The following is a 14,817-nucleotide window of genomic DNA, read 5'->3' as shown; positions in this document are numbered from 1 at the left end:
AGGATTTTTAATTTCCAAGCTTGAGAAGCATTCTGGAGATTGCAGTATGCAAAAATCCCCCCTCATTCTTGCAAGAAGTTTCTGGAAGAATGGTATTTTGCAATAGAATATATCTGTGTTAAGGCATTTCTTCTTTTTACAGAACCACAGAAAACAGGTACAAATTAACTCTCGTATTGTTAGTTTAATAACATACAACCCCCTTTGTAAAAACTTAGTTTTTAGGAAGTTCTAGAACTACCTGGCATATGCCAAGAATTATTGTGCAAGCACTCAGTCTGAAGTTTAGAAAACCAGATTACATGTTATATCTGCTGCATGTGAAAAGTCTGGGGCTATCCATTCGATTATTTAGCTATTTTATGGACTCTGTGTTTTTTCTGTGTCATGTACCTTGTTGTTTTCCCCACAGCTTTCACAGCAGAGAGATTATTTTTCAGAAACTTCATAAGACTCTAACCACCTGTTTGCATGCAAACTTTGCTATGGGATCTTAAGTGTGTTGTGTCATGAGTTGTGGGGTCCTGTTTAGGCCCGCAACATCTTACACTCAAACTGAGGTTGGAGGAGTGAGTGTGACTCCTGACTTCTCAGTTCTTTGTACCAGAATATATGTTTACTTGAGGGAATGAGAAGAAGCACAAAGAAAACTATAATCACAGCAAAGTAAGTCATAAATATTTGGAATAGCAAGCTCTTACTGCAGACTTGTCTTAAATGATACTGTACAAGAGTAAGGCCACATTTAGAACTAGTACCCTCTACAAAACTACTTGTCTGCATTTCAGTTGTCCTTAGGCTTGCTTTCTCAAAAAATGAGGAAAAGGTTTAGAAGATATTTGCATGTGTTCTGTATTGATAAGTAAGAGTCTGATTTATCTTCTAGGTTTTTTTTGGTTAGAATAAGAAAGGAGGATATTTGGTATTAGAAGAATATCATAGTGTACACATTCTTCTTTTAACCTGAGTCTCACAGGAAAAGACGAGGAAGCAAAAATCTGAGTTAGTAGCCTTTTAATCTGATTTGGATCCTTTTATGTTGCGTAAAGAGCTAATAATGTAATAAACTTCCCCATTGAAGCAATCGGTAACACTTTACATTGATAAAACAAAATACATGACAGTATGCCACTGTTATTAAAGCTATCAATAATATACTTGTTGCTCTTGGAGCAAAGTATTGCTTACTTGACATCTCTGACTTGCACATGTTCTACTCAGTATATGATTTCTGAAATTCTAGTCTCTTCTTGTTTTCATTTAAGTCACTTTCTCCTGCTGTTACTGTATAGCATTGCTGATTTGGAATTTTGAGATTTCCTGTCCACTGAATCCATGTTTCCCTCCGATCTAGTTAAAACTTTTTTTTTTCTTCCTGTGACATCAAAAACTAGTGTCTATTCTGTAGAATAAGGATACTTGCAGCAAACCAATCTAGTTCTTCCCAAAGTCATGAAGGGAACAACAAGAGAAGGTGACTGTTTTGGTTTATACATGCCTACTTGGCTTATTAGCTTTATTCTTCGTAAATGTGTTTTTAAAATAAAAGTTGTGAATGTAAAGTGCATTCTGGGTCATGCAGTTTTCTACATCTAGATTCTTCTTTTTCTTTTTCTTTCTTTTTTTTTTTTTTCCCTACTCAACTGTTGCTTTGTCTGATTTTAATAAATGCTGCTTTTGTTCAGTCTTTCGACTGTGCTTAAGAAGAGACAATACAAGTGGTTCTGGAGCATGTGCCCTAATAAGCTGGTCTACTGCTTGAACTCCAGTCCACTGATGAAGACAAAAAATGATTAGAAACAAGTACAATGATCTTTTGGAGTTAAGTGCTTATGTATGAAGGATATTCTCTTTATATGTGGAAGATACTTAGAATCTGAAGGATATATTCATGAGAAGGAAAGAAAATTGGTAGGATGAATGTCAGATTTAAATAATCAGCTCAAAATCTTGTTATACAAGAAAGTATAATGAAGTTCCATCTAAGAGGTGAGAAGGCATTCTGATAAAGTTAAGACTGTGAAATTAAGTTAGTTCTTTCAAAGCATCTTGAAGAAAATGGAAAATATTCCATCATAAAAGGAAGAGAAAGAAGTGAGGTTACTGTGCTCAGGAGAGTGAGCCAACATTAGGGAGTGTCTAAAAATAATTGTTTGATCTTTGTTAATGTTTTTGCTTGGCTTTTTTTGTTTTTAGCTGCTAGAGCTATCTGCCTTTCTGATTTTGCCATATCCCAAATTTCAATTACTATGGACAAATGTATGCATAATGAGAGTTCTGCGTCTAAATTATTTGGGAAGATTAAACCTAAAGACTACTTTAACAATAAAAAGTGAAAATAGGCCATTAGGCATATGTATTTATAGAATTCAGTGAAATTTATGCAAATCTTTAAATATTTCATATCTCTGAGCCATTTCTTTGTTGGCTCATGATTACTCTTTTTTACTGTCAGTGTAAGTAATATAAGAAAGAGGTGTAGCTTATGTTAACACTTGAAAACATTGCTTTAAAACTATCTGTATACAAATGTCAAGTTTTGATGTATTTAGAAGTCTGCATAAACCATCCTGTGTGCTATGAACAATAAGAATTGCTTGATTTTTTTCTCTGTAAGAATTGGCTGGCATGATGCAGTCGTTTAACGTGCTTGCATTTATACAGAAAGAATAAAGCAGCAAAGAATACTATGTATTTTTAATTCATTATCTTTCAGCAAGTGTGTACTTTAGAATATTATTATAATGACTTGCTGAATTGTTACTTATGATGGTGTGTACTACAATGTGTGTTCATGAAAAAGGCAGAAATGAAAGTTTTAACCTCTAATTATATTTTTCTGCCTCACAAATTAAGTGGAAATTTGGTAAAAACAGCTGGTATGAAATCTCTTATTCATGTTACAGGCCTGATATCTGTATCAGTCTGCAACTAATAATTGTTTTTTCTCAAACTTGAAATTTCTTAGTATTTATCTTAATAATCTGCAAGGTCAGTCTAACATAGTTTGGGTATGTGTATAATACACATTTTATAATATATGAGACTATATAAGACTATATAGACTTCTAGTTCTTCTGTCATTTAAAATATTTTTAATGAATTTTGGGGGTGAATATTTGGGGACTCTGTGTGTATGTTTCTTTATGGGGGATATATTGCTGGCTAAATATTTCTGCCTTGGAATTGCTTGAGATGTGCATGAGATTTTATGAGAATAAACATTAAAATGTGGCTTCTTCAGGAAAGCTTTCTTAATTTCTCAAATAAGGTTATCAGGTAAGGGTGTTCTTTGCATTTAGCCTTATGTGCCTTCTCCTTGCTGCCACTCAAATGAATTGCTTTTGCAGTGTTGTCTTTTAAGTAGATTTTTCGTGGTGTTATCAGAGATACCTTCCTGGTGTTGAATGTATCATGAGTCATTTGATTAAAATAGTGCTACTTAAGATTTATTCTCATCAAAACTGCTGAGAATCATCATCATTCTGTCAGTCCTTTTCAGATTGCTGAAGAAACAAGTTGTACCATGGTAAAGTTCTATGTTACAAATTGTTTTATGATAACACTAGTATAGTTTCTAGAGATTTCCTTACAGCTATTACACTTACCAGGTAATTTTCTCCTGTGCTGTATGTAAAGCTCTAGTAGGTGCTGTTAATAGACTGCTAGTGTTTTGCCATTTAAGATGCATTATTGTATGTTTTTATTAAGTGTGATTAAAGATACAGGGGGCCTACCAAGGATGCTGTAGAGTGACTCTTCATCAGGGACTGCAGCTATAGGACAAGAAGCAATGGGTTTAAACTCAAACAGGGGAAGTTCAGGTTAGATATAAGGAAGCAGTTCTTTGCTGTGAGAGTGGTGAGGCAGTGGAACAGGTTGCCCAAAGAAGTTGTGAATGCTCCATCTCTGGCAGTGTTCAGGGCCAGGTTGGACAGAGCCTTGGGCAACATGGTCTAGTGGGAGGTGTCCCTGTTCATGTCAAGGGGGTTTGGAACTAGATGATCTTAAGGTCCTTTCCAACCCTAACCATTCTGTGATTTTATGAGACAGGCAGCCGAGATCTAGGGCCTTTTGTTGTTTTAATTTAGTTTTACGTAATGATTTTCTGGATCCAACATTCCTGATAAAACTACTGTTTCCTGGGAACCCAAGGAAACTTCTGTTTAATGCTCTAGACTGGGCTTTTCAGAGAGGTGCAAGGAAGTTCAGCTGTGAAACATTAGTGAAAACTTGGACTGCTCCCATAAGCAGTTGAGAAATGCAAGCTAAGGCCATTCTCCGTGCTGTTTTTGTTGATTGGTGGTAGAATGCAGAAATGTTACGGGTTTGTTTTTTTATTTTTTGAGAAGTAACACCTTAAAAAGATGTAAATACTACTTTTGGAAGCAATTTTTATTTAAAATCAGTACTCTCAATAGTAGGTGTCTGGTTTTCAGATGCTAAAAATAATTTAACATCCAATATTGGAAAAATAGGTGACTAGCATTAAAAACATGTATATGCATAACAGTATTACTGTGGTCACAATACTATGGTTTTATGACCTTGATTCAGATCAGTTGTGTCTGTACATTTTGACAGGATATATAGCCCATGCGTGTTTTACTAAAGTAAAAAAATCTTTTTACATCTATGTGTCTTTCCATTTCTTGATGACCAGCTGGTGAACAGTGAATCTGACTTAGGTACACTTGAGATGGCCTAACTAGAATTAAAGTCAGGAAATATGATCTAATACTGAACATCTTGAAAAAGATTGTCCTGAGTATCTCCCATTTGCCTCCCGATATAGAAAGATATGTTTACACAACCTGTCCTGATCTATTTGCCATTCTTGAGAGGTTTGTTGTGAAAAAAATTTTGCATTATTGAAAATAATGAGTTCTGTAAAGAAGGCAAGCATAATTCCTTAGGGTGTGATGAGTCAGGTAAAGAACTTCTTAAAAAGAGTTGTTTATTATATGAACGGTACCCCTTTCGTATACTGCATGAAGCAGAACTCTGTTGTAGGACAAAAACACATGCCATTTGATAATTTATAACTCTATTACCTGTCTGGAAAAGAAGAGGAAGGATCTGGAATTATATCCAGTTACTTACTGGGAACAGTGTCTGCTGTAGCATTTTTAAAGACCAACTAAATTTGTGTGCCTCGTGTCAGGACAATATACCTTGTCTAGTGTATTTACAGTTTTGAGATGCGTGAGCATTGTCTTTGAGAAAGTAATGTGAAGGTAATTATAGGGGTTGAACAAAACACTCAGGTAGTTGTTTTTTGTCTCTCATGATGGCTTAAGGAGATCCTACAGAATGTGGAGAGGCATACAATGGTGTTTTCCTTAGTGAACTTGTAGCAGCCTGCAGTTTGGGGTCTGCCTGAGCCAGAGATTATTCTCTTGTTTAGCAATTCTTGTTATACTTTCATCTCCCTCAAGGATTTATATAATCATTTTGAACTCATCTATGTTTTTGACATCTGCAGTATAATGGATGAGTTGTTCCACAGCTTAACCACATATTTATTTGTGTGTTTTGGGCATTTCTTAATCTTGATACCTGATGATTTAGTTTTGGTATTTTATTTCTAGAAATAACAGAAAATTGTTCTTCACTTACCTTCATACCATTTTTTATTTTTAACTGTTTAGCATATTCTTAAGCACTCTAATCTTTCAGGCTAAATAAAAGGTCTTAAGTGTGCTTAGTTCCCTTCATAATTAGAGGAATTCTTTTATCCTTTTCTGTATTTTTTTAAAGTTGTTCTATACTTCTTTTGTGACTGGGGTGGGCAGAGCTGGGGAAAGAAGAGACAAGACACCCCAAAAAGTGTGCGTCATTCAAGATACAAGCACACAAAGGTTTCATACCAGAGCATAAGGGATTTCTGGTTTTGTGTTGAACGTTTGGAGGAGAGTACGTTTGTGTCATTTTTCTCCTTCAATAATTTCCTTGAAGTTCTAATGTGCGATTTGCTTTTTGGATTACCACTGGTGTTTTCTCATAGGGTAAAGTCTATGTTACTTATATATTAGTTACCTATTTGATAACTCTATTTTCTTCTTATTTTTTCTCAGTTATAACTCTATGCACAATTAATTATCATACTTCATATGGATTACTTGTTTACCTGTTTGGAATTTTAGCTGCCATTTTATTTTTCAGCTTCTTAATATTTTGATACTGTAGTACAGTTTTCAGCAGTCAGCTTTGATTTCTGTTGCAGTGGATGATTTACTAAACCAAGAAAGTCAGCTTCCTCGCTATTCATATATGAGTGAATCAGGCAGGATGAATTTCTGTGGTGACCTCCTTTCACCCAAAAAGCTGAGTTTTTTGGTTTTAACCTTTTAGGTTTTTTTTTGTTGTTGTTTGTTTTTGTTTGTTTGTTTTTGTGTGTGTGTGGTTTGTTTGTGGTTTTGTGTTTTTTTTTTTTTTCCCCTTGCTAATGCAGCTCTTCATTCATAAGAGGACCCTGTTCTTTGCAGCCATGACTATTTAGTGTTTTTTAAGACCATTTTGTAAGGGAACTTTAGTATCTTGGAAATCTAAATAAGTCAACCATATCATTGTTCCTTCCTCCTGATTGTTTTGAGTGATTATTAATAGAAATAATCATTATCATCTACAAAAGTAGCATACATTCTTTTATGTAGTATCTTGTTTGTGTATCTACTAATTCTAACCTTTACTGTTTCTACAGGTTTCCCTAGCTGAGGTATCAATCTACTTGTGTACAATTCCCAGGAGCCCTTTTTATAAAGAAACTCCAACCAAACAGTCCAATCTTAAAAATCCAGTCTATCAGTTAGTACTCCAGTATGGAGAGTATTTTTAACCAAATGTGTAAACTGAACACATAGATACAGTAATTGAAAACTCTGGGAAGACTACCTTTTAGTTCTGGTGACTATACCTTTTACTGCTTGTGTTTAGAAAACTTTCTTTTTTAGATAATTCCTCTAGGTTATGCTCATCTAAGTTAAGTATTGGAGCCTCAGAAAATTCCTGTGTACTAAATACATTGGCTTTTCTACGAGTTTCTGGAACTTCAGTGCTGTAATGCCAGTAATGAACCAGTAGGTTGTGCAAATATGAACAGACTATTTTGAGGACAAAAAAATAGCATCTCTCTAACTCCAAACTCTTGTTAAATTCTACGTATAGGTGTTTTAGGTTTTTACAAAGGGAGCTTTTTAGGTGTTTTTTCAATCCCGAAACACTACTTGTTTTTTTCACACTCTTGCTGTGTTCAGTCACTAAACTCATTTGGTTGAAGTTTTGCTCAGAAAATGTCTGTCTGAAACAAAGAATTTGTTCTGAAAGGTTTTAGCCTGAATGGGTACTGTGAGTAGTGGTTAACAGTGAGTAATTGAAAATAATAATTATATCAGCCAGACCTGTGGTATGAGTAGGTGACTGTTTGTTTTTGTTTGTTTTGCTTTTTTTTTCTTCCCCCTGCCTACTTCTCTTTAAGCCTATGGAAAAGTGTTCCTAGTAAGGAAAGTAAGTGGCCATGATGCTGGAAAGCTGTATGCGATGAAAGTACTGAAGAAAGCAACAATAGTTCAAAAAGCCAAAACAACTGAGCACACAAGGACAGAACGACAAGTGTTGGAGCACATTAGGCAATCACCGTTTTTGGTCACGTTACATTATGCCTTCCAGACAGATACAAAGCTTCATCTCATCTTAGGTGAGTAGTTTGCAGGATTTAAGTCTTATGTTAGTTGGGAAAAAAAAACCCAAACCAAAAAAACCCTGCCCTTTTATCTCCTTAATATTTTGTAGGGTTTTTTTTCATGTGGTCTTAAGTACTGTGTGTTTGGAGATTGCATGAGAGACTATAGGAAGTAAAATACTGTTAATCTTCAACAGTGTCTGTGTGTGTGGTTTTCCTGTTTGAACTTCAGTGTGCTAGTCTGACTTGGGGTAGGTGGAAGTATTATCAATAAGTATAGGACCATAAGTACTTAAACAAGAGAAATATTTTCTTGAACTTAACTAGAAGATGAAAGTTTTATTTGCACTTTTTAAACCATTGTTATATGCTGCCTAAGTTTTCTACAGATTTTTAAACAAACTGCTACCATGAATGAAAATGTTCTTAATCTCTGTGAATATGGGCATTAAAGTGATCTAGTTTATTTTCTCTGCATGCTGCTGTTGTGTATGTGAAACAGAGGTTATTAGTAAGGTTGGATGACCAAACAGGACTTTGTTACTGGGATTAGCTGGTAGGAAAGAAGAAAAAAGTAAGGAATATTTAAGCAGCAGAAAGCCTTCAAACATCCTGTACATTTCACTCTAAACCCACCTAGCATATTGTCCTTACTGTGATCAGTGTTTTGAAATGGTGTCATCTGTCTGAGAGGTCAGGGCTATTTATCACTGTGCTAACCAGTAGTACACCATTTTAACACTGAAATGCTTCAACCTTAAAGACTGTATCAGGCAGGGTTTTTTTTTTGTTTGTTTTGGTTTTTTTGTTGGGTTTTTTTTTTCTGAACAAATGTGGGCAATGCCAGTTAAAGATGATTGCGCTTTCTTTTATTTCTGGTCAAATTCCTTACAACAGTGGAATCTACAGCTTGTTGGTATGGCTTCCTGCTGTAAAATGCTGGTAAAAATACTTGTTGATCAGTTTGTTCTGTGCGTTGTGATACTTCATTTTGCCAAGTTCTACCACTAACTTTTGTAAATCTGCATTTACAAGAGACGCTTGATAATGAACTGTTGTATGTCAAGCCCTATTAGAACGTTCTTCATTCTGATTCTATCCTTACTGTTTTGCTTTCCATTTTGAGGTGAAGAACCACATTGATTTCTGTAGCATTTCAAGGCTGGCAGAAGACTGATCAGGAACTTTCCTAGAGTTTTCAACTAAGATATAACTTCCATATGTCCATGTGTCTCCATTCTCTACCACTATCCTTTTTTAGGACAGTAACATTCTGGGGAAAGAAGCTGAGAGTAGGGAGTTACATTCCTTTTACTTTATTCCCCAGTTATATTGCTTTCGAAGAGTCCTATCTTTTTCAGGAAGATGAAGGATTTTTCTTGATAATGAGGAATGTTTTTTCAGCTCCTGGAGTAAGAGTATTAAAATCAACTCTTAACCTTACTGCTTCAGGAAGCATTTGCTGCCAAACCTTTCTTTATGAAACCATTTGATCTTTGAGTATTGAGATACTGCATATTTTGATTTTTGGATGTTAGGAGGCAATCCAAAATCACACATTTCTATGCTGAAAGTAGAGCTTGTTCATAAGACTTGGTAGTACTCTAAAATTAGAAATACTTTCACCTTTAGATCAGCAGCAAATTTTGTGTTTGGTGCGCAAGATGTATTTGTAAGAAAATTACAAGCAGTTTTAAAAGGCCACTTACTTAGAGTATTTTGAAACTGGAAAATGAATAATCAAGTTAATGCTTGGATGCAGGATACATTTTTGGAGTGAAAAATTTGAAGAAGTAAATGATCCTTTAATTGAAGTACAAGTTTTTCAATTCCTTTTAGTTCGTAACTTCCATTTATTGAACCTTTATTAGCAGGCTGATTTAGACATTAAATTAATAAAATTTTATTAATGTTACATAAATCTACACCACTGTCTGACAATTCTTAGGAAGGTGTTCTATGCACATACCTTGGTTTCATTTGCTACAGTGAGATAATACAGGTATCTGAGGAGCTCAAGCTTAAATAGAGTATTGACTAACTTCCTTTGCAATACTCTCATTTTCAATAAGGATTCTTACAAATTCCTCTGACTAGGCCATTAAAGGAATCTGTGAGCTATTGTCATCAGCTGGAATATGCTAAAGACACAAAAAGTTAGAAATAGATCGATAGCTTTGTTGTTAACCTCTAATAATAAAGATTTTTTTTTCTTTTGTATTGAAGTTGCAGATTAGTAATTTGGAAAAAAAAAAAGAAGAAAAATTAAATACGGCAAAATATGAACATGTGTTATAGATATTATAGTACCATTCTTTAAATCCAGATATTTTTGGTTAGAATGCAGTTTAGATACCATTAAAGTATTAAAAAAACCCCCATGCCAAACCAAACAAATCCTCACACATGAGATGGATGTAGTTACCTAAAAATATGTACATATTCTCCTAAGAGTCGAAGAATAGGGAGCCCAGTAGTTCTGAAGAACATTGCATAGCAGATGGTGCAGGTTGGGTATATGCCCACCATGACACAATGATAAGGTGATGTTTAAAGTAAGAAATTCAAAGCTGTTGTATAATTTTTTATTTTATTTTTTTTTTTTTTTGCTTTCCCACAAATCTGCATGAATCCATTCTCAGACTATCAGTTCGGGCCAGAAAGGTTCTTTTTTTCCCCTTCTATTTAGCAAAAAATGGGAATAATCAGAGGGGTATTAAAAATTTCTTTTAATCACTTTTTGTAACAGTGAAAGTATTTTCTACATAACGTGGCCTAAAGCTACTTTTTCTTTGTCCCTGGCCTTCATGCCTTCCCTGACAAAAAAAACCCAATTGTTTGTTGCAAGTTTTTTATATCTCATTATATAAATCTGTGTAAATAACTTCTTTGATTTAGTGTTGGAGTCTGTTTCAGAGGCTTCTGAATTTTTGCGGAAACCAGTCTTTGCCTTTGTTTTTGTAGCTGAGCTTGAGGTATGAGCAACATGTCATTTCAGTTTCAAGAGATTTTAGAATCTGAGCCTCAGTGCAATATTTAATACAGTTCTTTGTTCCATCAGATTCCATAGCTGTATGAATTTAGTCTGGATCAAGTGCAGACATGCAGTTGCATTTCTGCCAGATTCCCAGAATACAGGATTTGGAATTGATTCCATTTTTTAGCTTGACTTTAAGCTATGATTGAAAGAACAAAGTGGTGTATGCATGTGAGTACCAGTTTTCTACAACCAGTTCTCTACAAAGCTTGTCACATGAGGTTAAACTACTAATACTTTAAAAAAAAAAAAAAAAAAACCAAAAAACAAAAAAACCCCTGACCTGTCAGCTGGAGTTTATACTGAAGTAACTGATAATTAGGTTTTTTTTTTCCCCCTATTGTGTCAGTGGTGCATTTGATTTAGCACCAAGAATTTGAAGGCAGGTTGTTTCATTGGGCTGTGGTTAGTGTTATAACCCGAACAGAATTAGGCTTGTTCTGCTACTCCTGTGGCAGGTTTGGCTTGTATTTGTCTCAGTCATTAGAACAGTGCCTGGAAATCCAGTTCTTGAATTGTACCATGTTAGCAGTTCTGATTAGAATTTATTTTTTTTTAAACGTGTGTTTTCTTCATGGTTAGAATGCTGAGTTGCTGGGGTTTTTTTGTGTGTGTGGTGTGTTTAAGAAGGAAGCAATTGTAAAATATGGGTTATTTATACTTTATTTTATTTTTCAGATGTGTTCTGATCTAAATAAATTATCTTCCTCATATTGTTTTATTCCACTAATACACCTCCCCAGACAGAGACTTGGAGAACTGAAAAGAGAAAAGAGATCAGAGTATCTATAGTTTATTTATTTATTCTTTCTCCTTCCAAGTATTTACTTAGTTATAACAGCATTGGACCTTTTCTGTGGATTTATGTGTTATACCAGTGAATCTATAGAAACCATATTGAAGGAAATGTTAAGTAAGATATGGAACACATTCCTTGCTCTGTGTATGTAGATCCTAAATACAATATGGGAGCTGTGGGATTGCAAATTAATGGCTTTAATGTACACTGCTAGCATGAACAGCTGTACATGTAAAATATATTTGTGTTGTAGTGGAACTTTGTTGTAAAAATTACTTTATTTTTCACCCCCCACCCTGACTGTGGTCAAAACCCTTGTGTCATAGCCTGCAGAGAATGCAAGTGTGGTTTCCATGAGGGAATGTGTGTAGAAATAATCATCTCTAGTAAATTTTGCCACCGAAGTTCCCCTTACAAAGGGTGAAACTTGTAATTGCTTATTATAGAATCATAGAATAGTTAGGGTTGGAAAGGACCTTAAGATCATCTAGTCCCACCCCCCCTGCCGTGAGCAGGGACACCACACACTAAACTATTTCGCCCAAGGCTCTGTCCAGTCTGGCCCTGAACACCGCCAGGGTTGGAGCATTCACAACTTCCTTGGGCAACCTATTCCAGTGCCTCACCACCCTCACTGTGAAGAACTTCTTCCTTATATCTAATCTAAACTTCCCCTCTTTAAGTTTAAAGCCATTACCCCTTGTCCTACCACTAGAGTCCCTGATGAACAGTCCCTCCCCAACATCCTTATAGGCCCCCTTCAGATACTGGAAGGCTGCTATGAGGTCTCCACGCAGCCTTCTCTTTTCCACGCTGAACAGCCCCAACTTTCTCATCCTCGTGGCCCTCCTCTGGACTTGCTCCAACAGCTCCATGCCCTTTTTATGTTGAGGACATCAGAACTGGACACAACACTCCAAGTGAGGTCTCAGGAGAGCAGAGTAGAGGGGCAGGATCACCTCATTTGACCTGCTGGTCACGCTTCTTTTGATGCAGCCCAGGATACGGTTGGCTTTCTGGGCTGCAAGCGCACTCTGAAGCTGGCTCCTGTCAAGCTTGTCATCAACCACCCCCCCCAAGCCCTTCTCCACAGGGCTGCTTTGAATCTCTTCTCTACCCAGCCTGTAGCTGTGCCTGGGGTTGTGCCGACCCAGGTGTAGGACCTTGCACTTGGCTTGGTTTTATTTCACCTAATACCTGTTTTCTGAATTGCGTTACGTCAGTCTGTCTTGTTGCTCTGAAGTATTTCGTAAGAGTGTCCAAAGTATTCTGTTTGTAGCCATCATTTGTACTCCTTCTTTTTCATGAATAACTAAAAGTCCAATTTTGAAGAAAATATTTGTCTTTATAATTCATGGAGAGTTGAGGTTTATTTTATGGTTTTGCTGCCTGTTAAAAAATTGGTTGTGTTCTTCCATCAGTCCTCTAAGAAGAAAATTGAGTATTGTACAACATGGTGAATTATTACTAAATTACAATGAAATAAAAGCATCTGATCCCAGAACATGTTATTTAATAGCTTACAAAGTACCTATTAATATTCCAGTAAGAAAATTAAGCTGTCAGGAAGTGAAATTATAAGGTTCTTTGTTCTACTTTCTAGACTATATAAATGGAGGAGAATTGTTTACTCACCTTTCACACAGAGAGAGATTCTCAGAAAATGAGGTGCAAATTTACATTGGGGAAATTGTTTTGGCACTTGAACATCTCCACAAGGTAAAGTAACTTTGTGCTGATTTTGTGGGATTACAACTGTAAACTTTTTACATTATATAAAGTTAGTAAGAAGAACTATTTTATTTTTTTTTAGATTGTTTTAAATTTAAAGTAATTTTATGTAGCAACTGAACATTAGTTGTATAATTAGAAAAACTTCCCAATGAAGCATCTATTCATGTGCACCAGATTAAGGCTGCGTGTTTTTGTCTGCAGCATGTGGAGTGTTGTTTTGTGTCACTTTTAGATTCAAAGGGTATAGTATGTCCTTTAAGTTTTAAGACATTAACGCACAGTGTAATTTCTAAGAATTTTTAAGTTGCTTGAAGTTATTTTTTTCAAAGGCATTTAAAAATTATGCTTCTAGAGGTGCAACTTTCAGGGTCAAATTACCTTAATAACAGGAATTTCATTAGCGTTGTATTTTATTTAAATGCGTTCAACAATGTCTCCTTGATGTGGTTACACTGATTTGGAAGTACTTTTTCTTGTATTCTCTTTGCAGCTGGGAATTATATATCGGGATATAAAACTTGAGAATATTCTTCTTGATTCTGATGGCCACGTGGTGCTGACAGACTTTGGTCTGAGTAAGGAGTTTCTTACTGATGAGGTGAGTGTTTGAATCTCCAGTAAATATGGACAGAATCTAGCAACATCACAAAGTCAGATTCTGTCTCATTGAAATCATAAACACAGTTGAGAGGGCAGAAAAAAACGGCCTTTTAGACTCTTCATAGAACAAAGTCTAGTAATTTGTTTTACTGAGTTTTGAGCTTTCAGCTCATTGGTCTTTGGCCTGCCAGTGTTGTCAGACATTTTTGTCTGTTCCATTTTTCCCTGAAATGCCTTCATGCTCCCTCCTGCTGCCCTTAATGTGAAAAAAGAGAGCTCTCCATAAGTCTGAAAAGCCACTTACATTATCATTTTCAGATACCTTTTAAAAAAAGCTTGATTGTGCTAATACTTTGCAGTGACTAGGCAAATGGTATGCTATGACTCTTCTTTATGCTAATAATAATTAATGTATTATTATCTTGTCTCTTTCTCATGTCTTTGTGTCACTTTTAATAGGCTTAATTGCAAGCTTTTAGGATAAAAGCTTATATCTTATTAAATACGTGCGTAGTACTTAACATAGTGATCTCTGACTGTTGATGTTAGTTGTTAATTATTTGTAAGGTACAGTTCTATCTCCAGATACGCTTTTTAGATTCCTGAGAGTCAAAATTGCACAGGATTTTACTTCTGAGAAAATTTTAAAATGGCTATTTTTTGGCTTTCACTTTAGTATCAGAGATATTGAAATCTGGGAATGCAGATCTAAAAGTCTTTGTTAGAAGCAGCAGAAGGATTTTCTAAAAATAGATAACTGGTAGTTTCCTCTAGAATATTTGCATTTCAAATGGAGTCTGGTAGCATTTGGGAGGTACCATTTTAAGAGCTACAAAATGTTACTTTCTGAAGCAGGGAAATAGTACGGATGTCAGTATATTCCTTTTATATTATAGCGTGAAAACAAGAGGAAGTTCAACTGGCATTGCAAGGGATTAGCAGCCAGACCAGTGCAAGTGAGGAAGT

The 14,817-nt window shown here is 35.4% G+C and overlaps 1 protein-coding gene across 1 annotated transcript in view; it reads left to right on the top strand.

Annotated features, from left to right (window-relative positions):
- Positions 1–14,817, top strand: part of LOC104406155 (ribosomal protein S6 kinase alpha-5-like) — a gene marked incomplete at both ends in the record, with an annotated part of 35,921 nt that overhangs the window by 2,504 nt on the left and 18,600 nt on the right. The window contains 3 exons of the mRNA XM_010015065.1: positions 7,478–7,696; positions 13,121–13,236; positions 13,742–13,849. Coding sequence (XP_010013367.1) covers positions 7,478–7,696; positions 13,121–13,236; positions 13,742–13,849 — 443 coding nt within the window. The remainder of the gene's footprint in view (positions 1–7,477; positions 7,697–13,120; positions 13,237–13,741; positions 13,850–14,817) is intronic.

The sequence above is a fragment of the Nestor notabilis genome, unplaced genomic scaffold (genome assembly GCF_000696875.1).
Source record: "Nestor notabilis isolate BGI_N333 unplaced genomic scaffold, ASM69687v1 scaffold2085, whole genome shotgun sequence".
NCBI lineage: Eukaryota > Metazoa > Chordata > Aves > Psittaciformes > Psittacidae > Nestor > Nestor notabilis.
This window is presented reverse-complemented; position numbering and strand designations above follow the sequence as displayed.